We start from the raw sequence: 25,962 nt of genomic DNA on the forward strand, positions 1-25,962 counted from the left end.
CTGGTGCGTAGTCTGAGCTAGTTAGTCATCTTTGGCTCCCTCTGTTGTCAAAGTCAAATAAGAGCCTCACTGAGGATGTTTCTTGTTTCTTATAAATGCTGGAAAACGGTCTGAAATAATTTAATGAGTTAAATTTGATTATTAAAAAGAATCAGAATCTTAAATATATTATTATTATCCATTATTCCGACATCTCTTTTTGCCTTCCTTATGCTTCCTAGAGTCTCAAGGCAATACATTCCAGTCTTTAACTACATGGTTTGGAAAAAATATGCAAATGAGACAAAGTAAGATAGTCAGTGTTTAGACTCAGTGTACTTCAGGACAAGTCAGTATCTTCTTTTGGGTAAAAAGTAGAGAGAGATGCTGGTAAATCAGCAGAACAGAGATTCTCATATAACTGGTGCAATATTTATTCAGCCACTGCATCTTTCTTCAGTCACTGCATTTTAAAAATTTTACAGAACAGGGCCCTGTGGTAACCTGGTCTCGCTTTGGAGCTCTGCTGGTGTGGGGTGGAGCAGGCCCAACTTCCTGTTCGGTGAGAAGCTCTTGCTTGTACCTGTTGCCATGGCAACCAGGGTCAGCTGACTTTGTTGTTTAGCCCAGGGAGGGGTCACACCTGTGGGGAGGCGTGGGCAGGTCAGGTGACCCAAACTGACCAATAGGGTGTTCCATCCCATCTGCCCATGCTCAGGATAAAAGCTGAGGGAGCAAAGGGGGCAGGGTGGCTCCTCTTCAATGGCTCTCTGATGGTTTGGCTTCTTCAGTGGCTCTCTTTCATCAATGACTGATGCCTGAGGAAGACACTGTCAGTTTGTCTACCTTTGATCTCCATCAGTGTGTTCCGGAATCCAGTTCCTAGACGCTGAGACCAGTTTGGAACTTTCCTAGTGCCTGCTGGTGACATCTCCCTGGGAGCTTGATACAGTCGTATTTATTGTATCTATTTCATTATCTCCTTTTTATTATTCATATTTCATTAGTTTAGTTTTTTCTGAACTTGTAAACTCTTTCGCCCTTTTCTTCCTCTCCTTGGAGTGAGAGGTGGAGGAGAGCATCTGTCATCTTGTCATTGGCCAACCTAGCCCAAAACACAACAGAAGCTAGCTCTGCCTTGAGCAGGAGGTTAGACTAAATGGCATCCAGAGGTCCCTTCCAGCCTCAGTTTTTCTGATTCTATTCTTCTCTTGTATTACATGAAGTTTATTTGCTTTACTATATGTTGTAATAAAAGTGATGTAAACAAAACATTTTGGAAAATTCAAATAATTATTTTTAATATGTAGGGCCTCTTCACAGTTCAGAAAATACAAACAAAATAAAAAGATTGTAGTAATTGTTTTCATTCCTCACCATTTAAACTTTACAAATGACCTGGAGTTCATGTGGAAAAAACCTACCCTATATGGCAAAGTGGCCTGTTACACTATTTCCTCTACGCAGAAATCTGTTTTCTAATGTGGTCTGATTTGAAAAGAATTTGATGTTGACCTTGTGTTGCAAAAGAGTATTTGAGGGAGAAATCCTAGCTTAGCTGAAAGGGAAAAGATTTCATTATAGATGTTCAGGAAAATTTTTACTGTTCACTGGATTTTTCTAAACTGGACCAAATTTCATTGCTGTAAAATGTAAGGACATTTGGTAAGTAGACCTAGTCTAATTTACACTGGCCTTTAACCATTTTCCTAAATTGAATTTTAAAAGCTTGGAAAACTTAATTGGAACAATTTGAGTTGGTTTTTAATCTACTTTTTTAATCTAGAAAACCATGAAATAATTATATTCATTTATTTGTCAACAGCACTCAGAGTTAGGTGATTCTGGCTCTAACTGACTTAGGACTCATCCCTATTCCAAAATCTGTGGGAATTTTCTCACTGGCTGATTCCAGTAATGAGTTTTGTGTTCTAAGATACTGTCTCATCTTGTGGTATTGAAGTGCGTTCTTCAAACCCTGTAGCAAAAGGGGTGAAGAAGGTAAAAACTGTCCTGTATATTGTTTGGGAAATCAAATAAAATTGTCACAGAAGCCTTTACAGCCATTAAATTCTCAGGCGTCAGGACTGGTAAGGTTTAGAGCAGTGTTCCCACCCCCCACCCCCCCACCCCCAAGATAAATCCATTCCTATGTAGGTTAAAAACACTACCTTTACAGGTTTGTAATTGTTGTTCCTTCATTTTTGGGTGCCTCATCTTGATGTAGTCATGACATGATCTTCAGAAGTAATGAGAAGTCATATAAGTTCTCAGAAATTGAGAACAATATAAACTCTTATATTTAGCCCTTTAGAAGCCAAGTTAGTATTCTGCATTTTTCTTCATTTATTGTTAGCATACCACTCAGTTCTGATTGTTGGCAACAGTGATGCTAAGGACCTGGAGCAGATGCGCCTTGATTTCCATTTCTGTGTAGGCAGTGGTGCTAAGAAGCACTTGAGCTGTGTGGCAACCATCTAAAAAGTATGGAGTCGAGGCTTTTGACACAGAATAGAGCTTTCTATTCGAAGGTTAACATTTATCCTTTTTCTTCGCTGAATGTTTGAATATTTAAATATTATCCAAAAGAGGTAAGAAAAGCTCTTCAAATAAACAACACAGAGAAAATTCCAAACCTCATATAACAGACTGGCCAGAAGATCATTTGCCAAGTGGCTAATGCTATACTGAAATCCTGAGTATATACAAACTATAAAATATATTAATCCCTTGATATTTTTCTCTCCTATTATAAGGCAAAAGAGTTGTTTGACGAGACCTTTCAGATGTTTGAAATAAACAAAATTAGCATAAAATGTTGGATTATTCTGTGTTAAAATAACATTAAGTATAGTCACGTCTTGTTATAATTTCAAAACCTACAGCTTAGAATGGAGAGATGGAAAGCGTTATTATTCCATTGAAGCTTGTAATACATTTTAGTTACTTTGCAATATCTGCAAACATAATTAGAAGCATGTTAGCTCCATCATTTCTCTGAAATGCAGAGATTCTAGCTAACGACTGTTGAAATGAAGTCTTTCCTAGGAAGCCTTCACGTGTTTCACTTCCTTAAAGTTTATGAATAATTGAAGTTAGTATTTTCTTGGTGGTGGCTATATTTATCTTCGTGCTTTTCTTGGTGCTTTTTGTCAAGAGTGCAAGAAGTTAGATTAACATTCAGGTTGCATCATCTATTTAAGTTTAAAATTTGGATTAGTTTTATTAATTTATGGAGAGTCCCAAAAGAAACTTAAAAAGCCTTGAAATTCAAAATGGGGAATGTCAAAGTTCTTACAGTTCTTACTTATATCACATTTGAGTTAGAGAAAACTTGTTTTGAAATTCCAGATGAGTTCCTTGATCTATTGCTTTGAGCTGACTATCAGAAAGGATTGAATATAATCTGTTAAAATGCAAAATACAAAAGCCTACTGCATTTAATTGGGCTCACTTTTCCTTGGAATTTTCTTCAAGACATTTTGAAGAGAGCTCTGGTGAACTATTAGTAGCAAGCAAATAATGAACTTCTTACAGGTATGGATATAGAAAAAAAGAATATAGAAAAAAGTTATGCAGGTGTGTAGAACAGCTATCTGAGCATAACTATTCTTCTGTTTTTCTCATAGATTTTTACATTTAAAGGGTTTCTGCCCAGAGCCAGAAAATCCACCTTTCCTTGCTAGAAAAATATGAAGGATATGCCCTTCCCTTTCCCCTTTTCAGCAAAATCTCCCTCCACAGTCTTTGTCATAGGACAGGATTACCCAGTACTGTTATTTTATGGGACTATTCACTGATTGAAGGAAACAATTTGTTTTGGAATTTGGTTTGGGTTTTTTTTTGTTGTATTTTGTTTTTCTGGTAGAATAGCCAAGCTTCAGATAGCAAGGTAACATGAAAAAATGTAACAAAGTTAGAAAATTACACTCATGTTAACCAGTTAAAGGTGAATGTAAAGTAAAAGAAAGGGTAACTTAATAGGATAAAATAAACATAACAGAAAATTTAAATTAAACGGGAAAGAAAAGTAAATCCAGTAACAAGATACATACCTCCATACTTCTTACGTAATTATATTTATGGGAGTACAGGGAAAAAGAAAGCAAAAAGTTGCCAAGCAACCATCCGTTAGCAGCCAAATCTTCATCCTACTCTCCAGTAATTCTCCATTTAGATAAGGAAAATTTATTTTAGTTTATTTAGATGATCTATGAATTTTGGGTGTGTGTAAAAATGTGTGGGGTCCCAGTTTGATGTATTACAAGAAAGAAAAGCTGAGAAAAGCAAAATACAGTTAAGTACATCTGACATGGAAAGGGACTGGAAGACTCAACAGCTTAAGAATATTTCCTATTTATCCAACTATATTCCAAAATCCAGATTTGAGATCACAAGTATAACAAAATGATCTCCATCCTTTCCAGGGCATTAAGGTTAACACAGGACTGAAAAAAGATGTCCTCAGTTGCCATTCACAAGGTCTTTTTTTTTCTCACTACTGTGTCTTCTTACTCATTCTTTTCCTTTTCAGTGTAGCAACATAATTAGTTAAACTAAGGACAACACCAGTTTTACTTACCCCAGGAATGTGCAAGCTTACAAGCAATAAAACAAGCTGTGAGTGCATCCTAGAAGGAAGAGGGAGGATTGAAATGTAACTTCTTTTTAAACTTGAGATATTACTCTTGTGCGCAGCTTTTCTTTTTCTTTTTTTTTTTTTTTATAGAAACATGGCCAAAAGGCTAGAAGAAAATTATGAAGAACATTCATTTAGAAATGTTATGTTTGTATGTTGAATGTACACACGTAAATACCGTTGGCTATTTTATCATAAGTTGTTTCATTTGTGTGTTCTTGAATGATGAGTTTTTTTGAACTAACTTGCAAGCTTACTTCCCTAAGGTTGAAATCTGGAACCTCTGATAGTCATTACAGTCACTGCTGCTTAAGTATACTGTTTTTTTGAATTAACCCACAGCTTATTCAAACACATTACTTAAACTTGAGTGTTTTTACCAATAATCATAGAATTATTTAGGATGGAAAAGACCATTAAGATCATCGAGTCCAACTGTAAACCTAACGCTGCCAAGTCCACCACTAAGCAACATCCTTTAGGGCTACATCTACACATCTTTTAAATACCTCCAGGGATGGTGATTTCACCACTTCCCTGGACAGCCTCTTCCAATGCTTGACAACCCTTTCTGTGAAGAAATTTTTCCTAATATCCATCCTAAACCTCCCCTGGCACAACTTAAGGCCATTTCCTCTTGTCCTATCGCCTATTACCTAGGAGAAGAGACTGATCCCCACCTCTCTGCAACATCCTTTCAGGTAGTTGTAAAGAGCAATAAGGTCTCCCCTCAGCCTTCTTTTCTCCAGACTAAACAACCCCAGTTCCCTCATCCTCTCCTCATAAGGCTTCTTATCCAGGCTCCTCACCAGCTTCATTAGTCTTCTTTGGACACGCTCCAGGACCTCGATGTCTTTCTTGCAGTGAAGGGCCCAGAACTGGACACAGTACTCGAGGTGGGGCCTCACCAGTGCCCAGTACAGAGCGACGATCACTTCCCTAGTCCTGCTGGCCACACTATTTCTAATACAGGCCAGGATGCTGTTGGCCTTCTTGGCCACCTGGGCACACTGCTGGCTCATGTTCAGACGACAGTCGACCAACACCCCCAGGTCCTTTTCTGCCAGGCAGCTCTCCAGCCACTCTGCCCCAAGCCTGTAGCGCTGCATGGGCTTGTTGTGACCCAAGTGCAGGACCTGGCGCTTGGCCTTGTTGAACCTCATCCCATTGGCGTCAATCCATCGATCCAGCCTGTCCAGATCCCTCTGCAAAGCATTTCTGCCCTCAAGCAGGTTGACACTCCCACCCAAATTGGTGGTGTCTGCAAACTTACTGAGGGTGCACACGATCCTCTTGTCCAGATCATTGATAAAGATACTAAACAGAACAGGCCCAAATACTGAGCCCTGGGGGACACCCCTTGTGACCGGCCACCAACTGGATTTAACTCCATTCACCACCACTCTCTGGGCCTGGCCCTCCAGGCAGTTGTTTACCCAGCAAAGAGTACGCCTGTCCAAGCCATGAGCAGCCAGTTTCTCCAGGAGAATGCTGTGGGAAACGGTGTCAAAAGCTTTACTAAAGTTTACATAGACAACATTCACAGCCTTTCCTTCATCTCTTAGGCACGTCACTTTGTCATAGAAGGAGATCAGGTTAGTCAAGCAAGACCTGCCTTGAATCCATGCTGACTGGGCCTGATCACCTGGTTGTACTGTCTGTGCCACCTGATGGCACTCAATATGATCTGCTCCGCAACCTTCCCTGAAACTGAGGTCAGACTGACAGACCTGTAGTTCCCTGGATCCTCGTTCTGGTCCTTCTTGTAGATGGGCATCACATTTTCTAACTTCCAGTCAACAAGGACCTCCCCCGGTTAGCCAGGAATGCTGATAAATGATGGAAAGTGGCTTGGTGAGCACTTCCGCCAGGTCCCTCAGTACCCTTGGGTGGATCCCATCTGGCCCCCATAGACTTGTGCGTGTCTAAGTGTTGTAGCAGGTCACTCACCATCTCCCCTTGGATTCTGAGAGCTTCATTCTGCTCTCATAATCTTCCAGCTCAGGGGGCTGGGTTCCTCAAGAACAACTGCTCTTACTATTAAAGACTGTTGAAAAGAAGGCATTAAGTACCTTGGCCTCTTTTTCATCCTTTTTCACTGTTTCCCCCTGCATCCAGTAAAGAATGGAGATTCTCCTTAGCCTTCCTTTTGTTGCTAATGTATTTATAGAAACATTTTTTATTGTCTTTTATGGCAGTAGCCAGATTAAGTTCTAACTTTGGCCCTTCTAACTTTCTTCCTGCATAACCTCACAACATCTGCATAGTCCTTCTGAGTTGCCTGCCTCTTCTTCCAAAGGTCACAAACTCTCTTTTTTCCCCTGAGTTCCAGCCAAAGGTCTCTGTTCAGCCAGGTCATTCTTCTTCCCCACTAGCTTGTCTTTTGGCACATAGGGATGGCCTTCTCCTGTACCTTTAGGATTTACTTCTTGAAGAATGTCCAGTCTTCCTGGACTCCTTTGCCCTTCAGGACTGCCTCCCACAGGACTCTATCAACCAGTCTCCTAAACAGGCTGAAGTCTGCTCTCTGGAAGTCCAGGGTGGCAGTTCTGCTGACCTCCCTGCTTACTTATCTGAGAATTAAAATCTATCAATTCATGATCACTGTGTCCAAGATGGACTCCAACCATTACATCACCCACAACTTCTTCTCTGTTCACAAACAGCAGGTCCAGCGGGGCACCTTCTCTAGTCAGCTTTGTCACCGTCTGTGTCAGGAAGCCATTTTCCACACACTCCAGGAACCTCCTATACTGTTTCCTCTCTACTGTACTGTATTTCCAGCAGGCATCTGGTAAGTGGAAGTCTCCCATGAGAACAAGGGCTAGCGATTGTGAGACTTCTCCTAGCTGCTTATAGAATATTTCGTCTATCTCTACATCCTGGTTGGATGGTCTATAGCAGACTCATAAAACATGTTAGGAATATTATCTATTTCTTACATTGAATGTCCATGTTGCAATTATTAGGAATTAGGGTAATTCAAATTAATCAATGGAATCCTGTGTTACAATGTGCAATGTGTGAGATGGGCCATTTTGAGATTTGGTTTTAGTTTTTTGGGGTTTTTTTTGAGTAATCTTTGCAAGACTCTTGGCACCAGACTTCATAGAAATCTACAGACCTTTATACAAGACATGAATGCTCTCTGTATGTTATGAACATAGTATAAATTTTATTTAGTCAGTGGTAGATATAATGGACACAAACATTTTTAAAAAATTAAGATAATCCAATCAATGTCAAATCCAGATTTTAATTATGCAGCTGATATTCTGCAGTTACTCTACCACTGCAGGTCATGTGTCTCAGTTCTTACTGATCGAATGAAATGGAGTAGGACCTTTAGAATCTCTCTGTAGGTTCAAGTTAATGAAATAGTGTGCATGTACTCAGGATTTATATGTATTTGTGTACTTAACATATGTTAGTAGCCTGTAATTTTTACCATGACACAGCTAGGAAAGAACAATATCTATGCCCATAGCCAACATTATCTAGCTATAGAGGAATAAAATTATTAACCTTTGTTTCTAGTGAAATTTAAGACTTAATTTGTTACTTATTCTGTGTTAAAACATGCCTTTTATGATAGTAAAGACAAAGGTGAACCTAATTCAAATTAGACAGAATCTCAAAGGAAATGTGACTCATCTAGTGTGAACATTCAGAAACAGAGGTAAAAAGAATTCCAGTTCCAATTTAGGTTGTGATATTTAAAAAAAGAAATCTAATACTGAACTTAAGCAATAAAGCTGTATGAATGTTTTATTTTATGACAACTGGTTACAAGAATTTTTATATACTTCTCTGTTTAATCTGAGAGCCAAACGCAAAACCTGTCGTTTAGAGAGGCAACTGGCATCCAGAAATTCAATATATGGGTTTAATGTTCCTGGTTGATGTTTTACTGTTTACACTAGTGTAAGTTGCCTTACTTAGTAATAATTATTATAATACACTATAGTGCTTTATAGGCCATATTAGAAATATTACCCATTTCCCTGGTTTAAGAATAGATTAAATCTGTGAGTCTGTGGAAGGAGGACTACTTACACTAAATTAACAGGCAGGTAAGAGCATATAAGGACTCAAGGCATTGCCTACAATGTATTTCTTATAGTCATACACTGGCTAAGAGCAGTTCAGAGACTATCCAAATTTCAGCTAAATTAGTCTAATTTATATTTTACTGTTGATAATTGTATTAGATATACCAGATGTTTTTTAAACAGGGTAAATAGACCCAGAATGCCCATTAGATCGTATCTACCATTCAGGACAAAATCCATTTTAAGTACAGACATGTAAAATCAGGGGCATGATTTCATTTCTGATTCCAGCCACTTCTTCTAAAGCCAAATGGAGGTAAATGAAAAAAGCAAAAGGTGAATTACTATGTGTTTTTATTTGAAGGTTGTATGATAAGAGTCAATGTTTCAGCCATTAGTTAAGGAAATAATGCTCACTCTTGCAATTTAAGCCAATTTATGTAAGTGAAAAATTATCCTCATAAGTAAAGATTTGTTCTGGATTGTTGCACTTAGATTACAGTTTTCCAAATGCTGTTTTGATAGCTAAGGGGAAATTTAGTAGCTAATACTGTTCTCCACCAAAAGATGTCTGTCCTTGTAAACTATATATATAAAAAGTATGTGAGGAGATGATCTGGAATGGAATTTCAGAAGCAGAAGCATGTCTCCAAAGATAGGGCATAGGCAAGGTTTGTGATTACAAGCCAAGAAGGCCAAATGTGCTTTTTTCCCATGCAATGGAATAAAGCATAAAATATTCTGAGGAGAAACTGTACACGAAAAATTCTTATAATAGTTACTGTAATTTACCATTGAACTGAAGGATGTCTATGGCCCCAAGAGACAGTTTGCCTCAGGACTGTGAATAGCCATTTCAGAAGATGGAAAGACAGTCAATTTCTTGGCTCTAATTCCATTCTAGATATTAGTAGGAACCAAAGTCATCCCAGCTGGAAAACTGTTTACCTCTCTGCCCACCTGATGGCAAACAAGACAGACTCTCTCCTTTATACTGTCCACTGAGTTGTGGCTCTAAAAGAAGTTTATCCCTACGCATTTTCAGTATCTTTTGCAAAAAGCCATTACGCATCCCCTGCTGACTGTGCACAACCTTTGTTCCAGGTCCAAGTGGGTGCCTACTGTCATTGCAGTTCTATCCCTAACTTTTGTTATCAATAGGCTATGTATTCAGGGACTGGAAATCTGAAATTCCTCAACATGAGAGAAACATGTAAGGAAAACAATTGCTAGCCCTGTTCTAGACATTCAGTGAATTTCTTGGAGCACCCATTGATTCAGCTAACAGAGCTTCTGAGGTTCACTTCATTTATACATCACCAGTTATCACATATGTGGGAACGGCAGCCTTGAAAACATTATATATTTGTATATCAGGGGCCTCATGTCTCATCTGGTTTTATGACCACAATAATGCAATTTTTCTAAGGTAGGCTTATGTTTTTGCTCCCTTTTCCCACAACTGACTATTTCTTTCCCTCAAACTGTTGCCTCTCTCCTTTCTTTGCCTTCTGCCTTGCCAAGGATCTTGGAGAAAACAGTGTTCTGGGCTTTAATAACAAATCTTGGGATCAGGATTGATCAGCCTGGGATCAGCCCAGCACTGACTCTCTGATGGCTCTCCAAATAAAGTTGCGGTAATGGAAACTACCCAGTGAGGATACTTTTCAAAGACATCTTACCTGCTTTGACATGCTGGTTATGTTATCCATGCGGTCTGTCTTATGTAGTCCTCAAAGCTATTTGTCTTCACATTCTATAGGACCAGCCTTATTGGAATAGTTCTCTTAGCTTTGAACTGAACTGAGAAAATTAAGTGTAAAATATGTAAAAAGCTTATGGATATAAAGCAGAGGACATAGCCTTCAAGGGCAAGTAAGTTTATTTCTGCGGAAACATCAAACATGGCCTAGGTCTACAGTGAGAGTCTAAGCAGTAAGTAACTGGAACTCACAGGTCAGAGGAGCATGGAGAAAGGACAATAGCGAGGACAACTATAGCTACATATGAGGCTAAGAAATAAATGGGTTGAGATGGGGAAATATTATCTTTCTCACAGAAGATCTAGTTAGTATTGTGAACTTAAGTGAACAGTATCCTTGGATCATAGAGGATGCCAAAATAAATATTTGAGAGCTGCTTATCTTTAATTTCATGCAAATAAATAAAAGACAGATCTGCTTTCCCTTTCTCAGGGCTGCAGACAGCAAAGATTGTCTTTGCTACCATGAAATATTTTGCAGCAGATCCTAAAAAAATACATAAATCAAAGAGCTGTCAACAAAATGTATACTTCCTTTGGCATATTCACTTGGGTTCTTCTTCTTCCAGGACTGGTTCTGGATGGTTTCTCCTGGATATTCAAGAAAGGGGCCTCTACAGATTAGCCCACATGTGAATCTCTTAAATGGACCTTAGTTCAGCTCAGAAAAAGGCCTTTCCCTGGAGGCCTTGTCAAACACAAGGGTTGAAGTATGGCTTCTGGGATTTTCCTGGTGCTGTAGTAATTTTGTTTCTTATTTCAGGAGATCTGCACAACCACATTTCTTGGCAGGTTCCCATGAAAGTTGCAGATTTGACTTGTTGCCCCAAAAGGCTAGCTATGGACTTGTATAGAGCCAGATCACCTTACATTTTTTCCTGTATTTAACCTGGTTCTCTTTACCTGTAACCAAAAGAGGGGAAGAAAAGGTTTTCTAAAGACAAATTGCAGGAGATAGCATGACGTTGCTGCTGTGATATTTCCCAGTGGCAAAATCTGGCTTCTGGTGCTATTTCCTATTTCTATTGAGAAGGACTGTTTCACTGGCTTACTGCCAAATTACTGCCATCAAGAAAGACACCTGAGGAATCACCTAAGAGATGGGTAGACTGCATCACATGCATACAGGTTTTTTAGTATTAAATACATGGAGTGGTTTGCTCTTGGTGTTTGCCGAAGGCCTGCACAGGCACGTAAGGCAACGTTTTGTGGGCTGGGGATGATCTAGCTTGAGCCCAGCTCCTTTTTTTTTGCAACCATATTGCTTATGGACACAACACTTTAGCACAAACTGGATTTTAAGCCTCAGTTTTACCTGCTCAGGCCAGCTGGTGTATACCAAAACCGAACCAGTTAAGCAATGTGGAAAACAAGTTACTTAGAGGCCGAGTTCGAAGTCAAGACAGAATTATCATGAAATATTAATACAGACAGAAAATCAGAGAAGAAATGGTGCAAGTAGCACTGTAGTCCTGACAGACATATTCTTTATATTCTTATATTTCTGCTTTGTATTATTATGTAAATAAGCATTTTTTCATCTGTATATTTGATTTGATTATGTATTTGATATGGTATGTTACCAAAGACTGTATAAACTAAAAGGCTGACAATTATAGTTACAAAAAGTTGCAGCAGAATGAAAATATTACTGCTTAGAAGGTTTCATAACTGTCTGTTTCCTTTCCATAGCTATTTTCTGCTGGAAAAATCACAGGCACCAGAGTAGCTGAGCTGAAGGGAAAGTATACTCTGCTGCATAAGACTGTGTTAAGGTACGATATGCTTTTTTTAGACTTCTGTTTAAGTAGCCGAAGCATTACATATTTAGAGTAATTTTCTCCTGATGCTGGAGCCCAATTCCCGTTTAAGGCTTTCTTACAGTGATTGTTCACAAAGAGGAAGCAAGAACACAAGGCTGAAAAACAGTATTATTTAACAGGAAGTTTCAAGGTAATTTGGGATATTTAAATACTTGTTTGAACATCTTTGTAATATAAACATAATAATAACAGCAATGGATGGAAGGACAAACTGCAAAAGGCAATATGCAAGTTTAAAATAAAGATATATTTGTAGATCATGTAGCCTGGATTGTAACACATGAAAAGACTCTGACCTGCTGAGCTAACATCACAGAGAGCAACTGAAGGAGCTAAAGGCTCATTTCTAAGAAGGAAAATGAGATTCTGTCACATCTAAATAGGTGTGAATTTTACCCTCAGAGAATATTGACAATCACATGAGACAGAACTGCTAATAGATTTAGAAAGTTAGTGGAAGGAAAAGAAAATGGAGGGATGAAGTGGGACGAGATAATACAGTTGCATTAGGTGAACAGTGTGTCACAGAACAGGGCAGTCCTACTGCAAATATTGCAATACTACATTAGTACTTGTGATTAATAATTTTGTTATTACTTATGGTATACCCATAATTATCAGCAAAATCAGCATCATGATACTCCTGTTATATTTCTGTAATAAGTATTATGATATCCACCATATTAACAGTATTTTAGCCCAATTTCCCTGAGAGTTCACATGAAAACCTTTATGGCAGTTCTGCTTATAAGAGAACCATGGCTGTTCTGTCACTGAAGCTAAGGCCTAATTTAAGGATTGTAAAACTAATTCAAGTCATACTTGCTTACTTGGGTTGTGCTGGGGTTTGGTGTGCCTCCTGGGAATCTGAATAGCGGTAAGTGCTAAATAATGTAAAGTGATTTGAAAAGGAGTTCCCAAAATCCTCAAAATACAGTTTTTCCTGAGGTTATCTGAGTCTTCTAGTTTCATCTTAATAAAATGGGCAGTTAGAATATGGCCCTGACTCTGTAAGAAGTCATCTGACTTCATTCAGATTACTGCATAGCAGATATTTTTGGGAAGCAAAATTAAAAACAGCACTCCTAAACTAGTTCAACTCCCTAGAAAATGCAGGAAGCATTTTCTTAATGCTCAGAACTCAACATATTATGTGGACTTTGGATTAGTTGATTGAGAAGGCTTCTACCACACTGATGTTCACTGAGCTGAAGTAGAAATCCAGTAGCTGTTGAACTTGATTGACTTGTAGCCAGTGTTAGTTTGAAACCAGTCTTTGGTTGGAAAAACATATGAACATATTACTACATATATTATTTTATATATTATATTTATATAGTATTCTTTTATATAGAACATTCTTTTATGTAAAGAAAATTCCTATGTATGTTTAATAAGTGGAATATGGCCTGAGTGAAAACAGGACTCAGCTGTCTTTTCTGTCACACGTAAAACCACTGTAAAACCATTGTAAAATGCACCAAAAGCATGAAAATATGAGATGGTAGATTACATCTCTCATTCTTTCCATGGTTCTCATAGAAGTATGAAATTGCCATACTTCTGTAAGAAAGTCAATCAGAGAGAATCATGTCACATTCTTTACTTACATGTAGTCGTGTGTCAAAGCAAAATTGCCAACACGTGAACAAGTACTAAATTCCACAGATAAATTTCTCTTATTGCTAAAAGAAAGCAAGTGAAATCAATTACCAAAAATTGATTGTGGTCTCCAGTATATTTTAAGAACTTTTCAGACATCAAAAGTGGGATTCACTTGCCCATGTGTTAACATGAGTAGACGTGCACATCTGAACTAGGTATCTAGAGCCCCTTAATGGTCTATAGAACAAAATAGGGACCACACGCTTCCTCCTTATATGGACATCTGCAAGTATCTGCTTTTCTCTGTCGGCTATAAAGAGTCCTGGTGATAGGTTCAGTGTGTGTGTATACTCTTTTCCTGCAATGAACCATTCACAGAATGAATACCACTTTTTAATTTTTAGTTCTTCACCCTTATATGTGCAGTACGGTTCTGTGGATCAAGAACTTATTTTTTCACTTATTACAGTTGAATTTAATCTCTTTCCTAATTATCTCCATCTGTCCCACCGCTGCTACAATGCCATATGGAAACAAATGATGGCAGTTGAAGTCTTCAAGCTGTGTGTGTTCTTCTTTCATTTAGTTGCATACAAAAATCTCAAGGAGAAAATCTTAAGCATCTTAAGCAGCGTAGAACCCTGTGACAGCTATGCCAAACCATTGCAACTGATCTCTGTGATATACAACACAATTTTGTCTAATATGATGCACGCAACTAGTCTGTATGCAAATAATTTCCAAGGCTGTTGCTAGAGTACACAGATATGTAAATTTATAGTGTGGTCCTTTGTTTAGTGGTAAATAGTCCATTATTTCTTGGTTTCAGTTTTGCACAATTTGGCATTCTGGAAAGCTGAGAGATGTCACCTGGCAGATAACATCTTTGAGACATTTCTTCAAAGTGTTTCATGCTTTTAAATTTATGTTTGCTGCACAGCTGAAATTCTGAGAACAGGCTGCCATCCCATTCTGGTGCTGTCTTACCCATCCACTTTGCAGTGAGGCTGCACATAAAGCTATGTACCTGAGCTCATATTTGGCCCCTGAAAACCAATTTGATCACAAAATCATGTGGCCAAATTGTAAACTTTTATTTTTATTATCTCAATTTAGGAACCTAATATGAATATTCTGATACATCAAGCTGTAAGAAAGTCAGGTAATAATGATGGTTCATTGATAGTTTGGGAATCTCATCTTCTTAAGCCTATGTTAAATTATTAATCACTTCACAAATTCAAAATCTGCCACATCAGACTTGGCAAGCCTGCTTTTGCACTCATGTGGTTCTAGATGTGTACACTGTGTAGATGTTCAGTTATTTCTTCATTGTCTTCAATTAAATTTAAATCTTCACATGAAAAAATACTGTTGGTTACTATAGGGAGCAAGATCTGGTCTAGGTTCAGCACTCAGTTCTTGTTTCTATTTTTATCTTTTTATTATCTTGAAAAAATCAATACTAAAATAGAAGAACTTATGTTTTTATGTAATTTTATGTAAAATCTGTGTTTTATGTAAGAATTATGTTTGAAATAATGTGTTTTACTGCAACCAATTACATTTTCTCCTAAAACAGTATACATTCTGTTGGACTTAAAGAAGATCTAAATATTGTATGGGATCTTGTGTCGATAAGTCAATTTATTTTTCCCTTGAAAAGTTACTATGAAAATACATCACACATGAAGTTATTTGTTCATGATAAAGGCACACTCTTGTTTCCTGTTGAAGTCTGTGGTTTTCTTATTTTCTGGTTTAAAAAAGGAAGTGGTTATCTAAGCACAAAAGTTACAGAAAACAAAACTCTTTTCTCCTATGTTATTTCAACTACGTTTATGCAGTATAGTCAGTTGTATATTTTGTGTTTTTATAGTTACCATCTCAACTCAATTCTTCAGTGTGATACGTAATTTTGCTTTTTGTTGCTAAGCCATAAATGTCATCTTTGAGGTAAAATTTATGTATAGAGTTTCTCAGTATGGGAGATTCTAAATTCCTTTGGTTTAAAAAGTATTAAATTGCATTATATTTGTAATTAATAGAAGGCAAATGATAGTTCTTTATTCTTCCACATCATTTGTGACTAATTTTAGTATACCATTATACAAAAGTTATAAAAATATTTGGAAGGCATACACAATGATTTGTATAGCATAAAGAAAAGGTTTATATGTTGCGTGTTGTATAACTTTTCCATAATAATCACTGCATTTTACTAAAAGCCTTTTAAGATCTGTTAGTCAGCTATCACCACATAGGTTCCTCAGTGTATTGTGAATACCAATCTCCTAATAATGACAGAATATTACAGTTTGTTGTTTCTGTGAAGCTAGACTTAATACAAGTCAGATCAGACAATTGATCACGTCTACAAGCCTTATAATAAGCTTCCACAGAAGTCCACAAGTGTATTTGCAGCTTGTGTATCATTAAATGAGTTACTTCAGATACTAGTAACACTACAGCAATAGCAACATGCAAATAGCACTGGGTGACTGTCCTGGTATGTAGTAAATACTTAAAGGTGTCATACAGCTCAGACTGGACCTTCTCCTGGTGAATCCTTCCCTGTTACTGGTCCCCACGCTGATTCAGACCTAGCCTTCAGCCCTTCTTAGGATAAAATGGATTCTTTGTCTCTTCGCTGGTGCTAGGAGGTGCTAGGCAATTAAATTAGACTAACTAATCATCTTTCACCTGGTTAAAATTAGATGAGATGAATTGCACTCCAACTCTAGGTATGCAGAAAAATACCCTCACATCAGATTCTACTGCTCTTATGGCATCATAGGATAATTTAGGTTTGAACAGACCTCAGGAGCTCTCTGTTCCAACCTTCTGTTCAAGGCAGGGTCCACTAGGAGGTCAGACCAGATTATTCAGGACTTAATCCCATCTCATCTTGAAAACCTTGAATTAAGTATTATAGGTAGGTAAAGAAGTGTAAATACAAAGCTTATGCTTCTCATTGCCTGTTCTAAATTTTTGTATTTAATGTAGTTTACAGGAATCTGAGATCCAACTGTTACAGGAAGCCAAACGTCTTAGTGTAGAACTGGAACAACAGCAACATGACCTGGAAAAAGCAGAACAGTTCCCTGAAGAATCTTCCAGTGAAGTTTCCCGAACAAGGCAACAACTTCTTAGTTGCCAAAATGAATACAATGCTATTAAAGAAAGAGAGTATGAAATTCAGTTCAAGATGGAATGGTAGGTGATAGTGGTCAAATGCTGCTGATTTTATCATAGTTTATCTACAACGATAATAACATAGAATATAATTCAATCTCCTCTCCATTTTACATGGACACATTTCTTGACGGCTGTTGTTAAATTGCCATGAACTTTTCCTAGTAACAGCAGCTTTTCAGTGATGAATAAAATCAACCTGGTGCGATATTTGTAGATTATTTTAATTTTAGAACATGCTACAGTGTCCTTTGAAATGCTGTTTAAAATTTACTACGTTGCATGATTAATGTTCAGGCAGGCAAAATTAACAGGGACAATTCTAGTCTAGGGCACCTTTAATACAAATTATTAAAGTGTCTTAGAGATCTAGTGACTGGGATTTTATGGAAACAATGTTATAAATAGACCCAATGCTATTTTTTACATCAGAAGCACAGTTTATTGAAGTTTTTCTATTTAGATATTTAAAGGAGGAGAAGTACTTGAATATTCTCCTGTCGGAAAAATGAGAAATTTGCTGTGAAAGAAGTGAATACTTGACATTTCTATAAAAGGAAAAAAGCCCAGAATAAGCTTGATATTGTATATATTTTAATTATCTGCATGAGGTACATGAAGCTTTTATAGTAAAATTACAAACAGTAGTATTGCGTTTTTTAAAATATGTACCTGTGGAAAAGAATTTGTATTTTCCTTTTGTGAGTTGCTTTCTATTTTTACCTGTCTTCAATCCAGCTGTAGGGCAGTTGGTATATATAAATACAGATAAACAATGTCAGCAGCTCAGCAGTTAAAGCTATTTTTCTGCAAGGAGAGCAAGGGCACTGTGCAAACTGCATAGACCAGATTTTTCTGGCAGTTCTTTCCTGATTTTTTTTAGAGCCAAATGTTTGCTCTAAGAGAGAAAGAAACTTGAGAAAGAAGCAAATTGGGAGTGGGAGAAGTAAAGAAACATGGAAAGCATCTGGAAAAAATTATTTGCTATGAGATAACTAAGCAACATGAAGTTTCCTGAAGTAATTATTAAATACAGAATTTATTGCAATTTCCAAGCAGTCCAGAAATGAGCTCTTCAGAATATCGTGCTTTTTACCCATTTGTTCTCATTTCTTATGAACATTATTCACTAATTTTGCATCACTTTTCCAAAAAAAAAAAAGGGGTGTGTGTGTTTATGTGTTTAAGGGATATTTACTCTATTTTCTACCTCTATTCAAAAGGAGATTTCTGTCCTACACAAAATGCAGTTTAGATATTGTTTCAATTACCCTTGCACATTTACTGCATTAATTCTTATATATGAGTTGAATATCCTCTTTTGCAGATTTAAAGTACACTTTTTGGGTCAGTCATACTGTGAAAAATGTTCTTTCACTTTAATAAGAAACTTCCTCTGTTTGGTCTTACATATTGCATGAGATTAAAACCAGCTGTACAGAATGACCAGAGGTCCATACGGCGCAGTATCTAATAGCGACCAAAGGCACAGCCCCATCTATTTGTGATACAGGGATTTCATGGCCAAATTCCTCTATATTTAGGAATCCTCAGTTGATCCCTCTCCCTTGAAGTTTTCCTGTCTCCTCTTCAACTATATAAACTTCTTGGCATTGCAACACCCTGAGCAACTGAGTTCTACAGATTAACTACACAAGAACTGGCACCTCTTATCTTTTTTGAACTTGACTCCTATCAGCTTCATTGCATGCTCTGTAGTCCTTGTATTGGGTGAGACGCTGAACATCTCATCCTCTCTTCATCTTCACTGCTGCAATATGGTTTGATAGGTCTCTATTTTATTCCCCCCTTCCCAATTTGTCAGCTTTCTAAACTGAAGAGCTACAGATTATTTAATTGTTCCTTGTTTGGAATTCGTTTCATGACTGGTGGTAGCATTGGGTCTTCTGTGTGTTGTGGGTGTGGAGTGAGGAGGATGTGCCTTGGTTATGTGTGGATTCGTTTACTGGGAGTGAAGATACTGCTTCAATGAGAGAGATTTTCATGTTGGAGTAGTGTAGAACAAACAGGACTGGTAGAATACATACCTATGTGGGGAACAGATGAGTGAATAATAATGGGGAAATGAGCTATGAATAAAAACAGATAATGGCTGTGAATAGTTGTTTGTAAAGAAGGGATGGGTTTGGTCCCTGTGGAAGGCAGTGAAAATAAATGTCCAGAATAGAGATGTGAGTAGCAGGTGATCAAATAGTAGCACTAATGTAAAATGAAGATGCCTGATGGATTTATACAAATAATAAAAAAATGACTTCTGAAATACCTGTGTGTATGGGCAGTGTCATAGACAAGGGCAAGCTGCATCAAAGAGAGCCTGAATTTACCATTAGGTGACTGCTTGGTTTCCTTAATTTCTCAGTATAGAAACTCGTGGTCCAACCTTTCTTGGCCCTTGATCTCCCTGGAGCATAGTTTCCCTTGTTGTCCAACTGTATTAATACAGTCCCAGCTGTGCTTGGCACTTACAAGTAAACTTCTCTTTGGGAATTATGACTAATGGCTGTTTAGTCTGAAAACAAACATATTGCTTATTTACCTTCTTATGTATAGCAGGCAGGGAACATGGAGGGGAAAAGCTTTTGAAGGGAGTATCTGTGTCTATAATCTATTGCTTTATCCTTTTCTTAGAAGTCTTGGATCTTGTCTACTCAGAAATACTGCTGAGCTGGAGGTGAGAGACAATCTCTGCAGATCTTCTGCTTCCCTGTTTCTTTGAGCCTTTCTTTCCCTGAAGCATCTTTCTACTCTCTGCTACATTTAGGTCCTGCCTCAATTCGCTTTCTCTGATAGCTAAGGTCACTTAGCACCCTTTTGACACTCAGATTCAAATCTGTAAACATTTTCTTCTGAAGAGTCATACAGATACACCATAAAATTAGCGGTTATTTTTGTCTCAATGTCCCTTAGTATTCTATGTTCTCTTTTCCATATTTCATGTCCTATTTGCTTGCCTCTGTAAAAAACTTTTCTCCAGATCAGATGCCTTGCTCAACAGCTGAAGATGATATATCATCTTCTGCTTTAATTCTTTATTGTTCCAATGAGTATTCAACATTCCAAGAGAAAATTTAAATTACTTTCAGCACTGCAGTATCAGAAGCTTTTCAGAAATTTTGTGACATTTTTCGTAGCTTGAACAGGTACAAGAGGTACTCAGAAGCAGCTCTGATGCACTTTAGCTGTCAGGAAGGTCACCTCCAGGGTGACTGCATGGGTGTAGTGCCGCCTCTTCCAGTTTGTGTTCCCGTTCTGTTGTACGGTTGTACTGGGTTCACTGCTAGTGTGTCTGCCTGAGCGGTCAGCACAGGAGGGGAGCAACAGTTGGAAGGATTTTACTGAGGTTATAAAATTTGGGCCACTACCCCAAAGTCAGAGCTGACTCAAGGAGTTTTCTTCTGCTCAAAAGCTATTTGGCGAGTGTAATAAAGTAAAAGGAAAAATAGCAATCCCAATTCAGTTCCGATGCAATTGCATTCAGAGCCATGAAGTTTCTTCTGTAGCTGTGTCGTGATTTAACGCCAGCCGGCAACTAAGCACCACACGTGTGGATTCCTCTCGCTCGCTCCCCTGTGGTGGGATGGGGGAGAGAATCAGAAAAGTGGGAAAATTTGTGGGTGGAGGTAAAGACAGTTTAAGAAGTAAACCAAAAGCCGTTCATGCAAGCAAAGCAAAACTGCTTCCCGTGGACAGGTAGGTGTTCAGCCTTCTCCAGGAAAGCAGGGCTCCATCGTATGTAACGATTACTTGGGAAGACAGACGCCATCACTCCGAACATCCCCCCTTCCTCCATTCCCCAGCTTTATATATTGATCATGACATCATATGGTATGGAATATTCCTTTGGTCAGTTGGGGTCAGTTGTCCTGGCTGTGTCCCTTCCCAACTTTTTGTGCACCCCCAGCCCGCTTGCCAGTGGGGCAGTGTGAGGGGCAGAAAAGGCCTGAACTCTGTGTAAGCCCTGCTCAGCAATTACTAAACCATCCCTGTATTATCAACACTGTTTCCAGCACAAATCCAAAACATGGCCCCATACTAGTTACTGTGAAGAAAATTAATTCTACCCCAGCCAAAACCAGCACAAACTGAGAGGACTGAACAAGTCTCAGTAAGTAAGAATATAGACCAAAAAATCAGGTTAGCATAAGAAGAAGGAAGAGATCAATGTGATCAGCAAGGATTTGTTCTAGCTTGAGGAAACTTCATTTTAATGTCCATGTGAGGCTTAAAGTACTCGTTTGTGAGACAAAGTAAACAAGAGCTGCTTTTCTTTACCAGGTGATAGTATCAACAACAGTTTATTATTGAGAAATAATAAATTTATCATCTAAATTAATTTATCATCTAAACTATATGTTTAAAAGTAAACAATTAATCTGCAATGAAATTATCTATAACAAGAGTTTGTTAGGTTAAAGGTGCCTGATTCTTGAAAACAATTTTATTTTAAAGCCTAGGTCCAGTCTACAGCCCTCACAGTCATTTGTGCACGTAGCAAAATGGCTATTCGCTGAAGTACTACATGCTATTGCATGCAAGTCAGGATTGCAAAACTGAGTTTGTCCTTGTAGAAGCATTGCAAGTATGGAAAATTATTTCAGTGCTTGTAATTATTTCAGGATTAGTCACTCAATAATTAAAAAGTGAAAAGTTAAGCTTTTGTCTATAGTTTTTTCTAGTAAAGAATTACAAGTCGTAAGTAAAATAAATTGAGTTACAGTTGAAGTTGTTATCAACTAGTCTTGTGACTGCATTCTCCGGTACATACAAACTAATTACAGCTAAGAGCCTTACGGGAATTTCATGCTGGCTGCTTGTCAGCTGTGATATCTTCTATTTGTGGTCACTAGATTTTACTTGTGAGGTGCTGAAGACCTGTGGTTTCCTCATCAATCCCAGCTATGTGTTAGAGTAGCAGAAGGAGTTCGCTTTCTTGCATGATGGGTTTCATGATGATAACAACATTCTGTCTATTTTGTGGGCTGAGGAACTGAAACGGACCTCTGTTGACAACTACCACTACATTTCTTAATCTCTCTGACTTAATTTTTTTATTTCTGTGTCGGTTTGCAGCTGTAGACATCTCTCAGGGAAAAGTCTGGAATGTATTTTCATTAATGGTCCAATTTTCCGACTGCCTTTTTTTTTAACTCATTACATCTGCATCCATGATAGCTTTTCAAGTACAGTACTGCTATTAAGCTTCATGAAAATAAGTAAAGCAATGTGAGAAACATTTGCAAATATCAATGCTTAAACTTGAGTTTCATCTTCTTTTCCTTATGTATGTTGTTATAGGTATAATAATGATAATAATAAAAACCACATGACGTTGAAAAATATGCTCATCAAAGAAGGGCTATAAAACAATGGGAATTTTAAATGCTTAATGCCAGTTGCAGCTATTTTGTTTGTTGTTGTGATTGATGTCTAAGTATTTTATAGGCAGTCATAAGGCTGGTGTCCATATATCATAGAGTATGAGATTCAAATGCTAAATGGAAAGACCAGATTTTCTCTGCTTACCTTACATTAGGCTTCTGTGTCCATATATCTATTCAATCAGAGATTAAATGTAAAATATGTGAAGAATCTTATTTGATTTCACAGTCTGAGTTAATCATCCTGGTCTTCCTTTAGAGTCAACAGAGACAAATATGTTATCTTTAACCAGTAATTTATCTCTTCCTAGAACAGGTACCTGGGATGTCAGATGACCTCCCCTTTGGCAGTTCCTGCTTTTATCCCTAACAATAAGGAAGCCTGGGGATGTTAGCATAGGGGTACCTGTCTAACTTTTGGATATGGGCAGCTCATATGGGGACCAAACTCATTGCTTAAAAGGGAGAGATTTAACTTATTTCTTTTACCCCCCTTTTTCTTTCCCCACCTTCACTCGTTTTTGTGTGGAAGTAGTTGGTCTGCTAGCTCTTAAGGTAATGTAACTTGGTGCTTGCCATTCAGCGTTGCCCTTGTTTATGTCACAGAAAATGAGGTGTCCAAATCACTTTACTTTTGCTGGATTGAAAAGTCTTTGTTGTGAAACTGGAATGGCTCCACAGGAATCTGTCCTCATGAGTGAGGAATGTGACAAAAAAACAGTGTCAACTTTGCTCTCCCTCCTGATTTTTGGGATTGCTCTTTTGATCGTCTGGCGTGATATTCAAGAGGGCACAGCACGGACTGATGACAAACAATACAGTACCTCTTTAATCAGTTTGCACAGGACTTATTTAATCAGTTTTTGTGGCAGTCAAAGAGTTATGGGTATTTGTTCAGAGTGGACATTCATTGTAATTAGTGTGATTATGCCAGTCCCAAGGAGTCCAACTAGAAATCCTGCCAAAATGTGTTGGGAATATGAATTGTCCATATTAACTTATTTATACACTTAGGCAACCTGTTGTTCAGTGAAAACATTGTGGTTGCCCCACATGGCATTCCGACACAATATACCCAGTTGTAGCTTACGGGCACAGTACAGAGGAGCAGACCAAAGATGCTGTCATGGAATTGAAGTAGCTCAGTTTTCAATGCAGTTTGATCCCTTTGCTCTCCCTCATTGACTGTAAGCAGTGGCACATAAAAGGAGTAGTTCCTGAATCACCTTATGGTGATTCATTCTACTTGCTTGTACACTGTACACCTGCAAATACTCCTGTGTCTTCACTCTTGTGTGCAATTTCTTAAGTTATAATAGATTTTGCAGTAGAATTGTTTTTTTCAATAATTCATTTTATCACTTTTTGTACAAGAGTGATATAAATTCAACTTTTTTCTTTGAAAGATCTGTTTTGAAACCTCATTCACTCTGTGGGTGTTCAAACCCTCTGGCATTCAAATTAGTTTTTAGATTACCAATCCCTCTAGAGGCATACTTGTAGTTTGCCCATGCAAATATACATACGAGCTGTAAATCAACAACATCTACTCTCTGCCTTTATTTTATTTTCTCTTTGCTCTTCATCTGAGCCAGAGCTTGCTCTTCATGGCTTGGTTGTTTTTTTTTTTGGATTGCAACACCACCAGCCAGTTCTCTTTTTTGACTGTTTTGAGGCTTCCAGGTATAAGCTTTTCTCCTTTTGTTGGAGGAACAAAATGTAAGAAACAATTTATTGTGGGGGAGAGGAACCTTAAATCAACACTGATAAAGAATTGAGCACAAGATTCCAGGCAGGATCCTCCATAAAGTTGGCAACTAGGGGACTGATTCCTCTCCCCATGACCACCACCTTCTGAAACCTGAACCACTGCCCCACAAAGTCTTAGGCTGCTACTTCAGAGAAAAAAGAAATACTCATCAGCTGCCTCTCTTCTGTATCAACCACATTCAGAGGCAACTGTAGTAGCTGCTTTGGGTAGGTGGGACTGACCCAGGACTCCCTTGCCACTGTTTGTAGCTCCAAGTGACACAGCTACTTCATGAAGGCCTGTCCCCTTCTGTTAATACTCCCCTTATTTAAAGAGTTATTTATTCTAACAGGCTGCCCTGAGTCTCAAGAAGGCCTGACCAGGAAGTACATCCTCCAGCTGAGTTACAAATTTAAGTGCTGAAGTTTATTCTTTGCTATATCTGGAACAGAAGATTTGGTTGTTTCACCTGTTCCCCAGCTTTATAGCCTGAGACTCAGAAATGTCACCGTAGATACTAATTACATTGCAAGAACCTGCCTCCTTGTTCTCAATCAATAGCACATGGACTTAATTAAGTTCAGTTTGGTTGTGACAGCATGCAGACTGCTGTAGCCCATTTATCTCCTGTAGGTGCAGAATTGTTCTGTGCGTGCATTGGGGACATACTGACGTATTTCTTCACTAGGGCTAATTTTTTATATTTGGCAGTATTTACCTACCCACCACCAAGACAATCCCTATGTAACGTGCTTCTTGGTTCAGCTGCACTTTTGTATTCACACCTTCACCTTTCTCAGGGCAACATTACTAAAAATACACCCAGAAGATATAAGAGCTTTCCTATTTTCTCCTTTCATCCTTCTGTCCTCCTTCATCATCTGTCTCTCATGTTGCCTGAAATTAAATTGCAACATAGTTTTGGATATATGTTAAGATCATGGCTCTTCAGTGTTAGGTTGATGGTTGGACTCAATGATCTTAAAGGTCCCTTCCAACCTAGGCAATTCTATGATTCTGTACCTCATCGATTTAGTCTACATCCTCTGTCCCTTTTCAGTATTTTTTTTTCACAGTAGTCTGTTCAGATTTGAGGAGATTCACTTACGGTTGTTTACAGTGTGAATGCGTGCGTGAGCAATCACTCAAAGGAAAAAGAAAGTTTCTCGCTAGCAACTGCACTTTCTTTGATGTATGATGTTTTTGTGGATATTTATAACCCACCTACTCTTTCCGTTTGCCACAGTTCCACGTTAAAATTTTGTTTACTGAGGTTGGGAGGAACTGTGGGTGTAGGGTGGCTTCTGACCTGTTATACAGAGCTAGATAAGGGTGAATGAGGCACAAATAGATTCATAGATTGGTCCAGGCCGGAAGGGACCTCCAAAGCAAATGCAAATGCAAATGCACCCCTGCAGGAGGTGGTAAGACTATGAAGAATCAGGTTCAAAAGTTTAGATGTGCACTATAGAAAAAACCTGCATAAGTATGACCTAGTTACCAGTCAGCAACCTGCCTTTAAATCTGGACACCTTTCAGTTGCCCCTGATGATAATTCACCATACGTTTTAGTCTAACACAGGATAGGCTTCTGTACTTTTTAATTTTTGGCATATTACTAATATATTTAGCTCTGTTTTGATTTTCTTGTAGTTTGCAAGAAGAAAAAAGGCTTCTGGAGAATGAATATGAAAGAATTCCAAAACAAAAGGTAAGTTTAAAACATGAGAAAAGCCATGGTTTATGTTCTGCCACCTA

The 25,962-nt window shown here is 38.1% G+C and overlaps 1 protein-coding gene across 1 annotated transcript in view; it reads left to right on the forward strand.

The window, feature by feature from the left end:
- CCDC146 (coiled-coil domain containing 146) overlaps positions 1 to 25,962 on the forward strand; it is an 87,758-nt gene that overhangs the window by 34,959 nt on the left and 26,837 nt on the right. Inside the window, 3 exon segments of the mRNA XM_074144555.1 lie at positions 12,125 to 12,207; positions 16,867 to 17,076; positions 25,858 to 25,915. Coding sequence (XP_074000656.1) covers positions 12,125 to 12,207; positions 16,867 to 17,076; positions 25,858 to 25,915 — 351 coding nt within the window.

This window comes from Numenius arquata, chromosome 2, assembly GCF_964106895.1.
Source record: "Numenius arquata chromosome 2, bNumArq3.hap1.1, whole genome shotgun sequence".
Lineage (NCBI taxonomy): Eukaryota > Metazoa > Chordata > Aves > Charadriiformes > Scolopacidae > Numenius > Numenius arquata.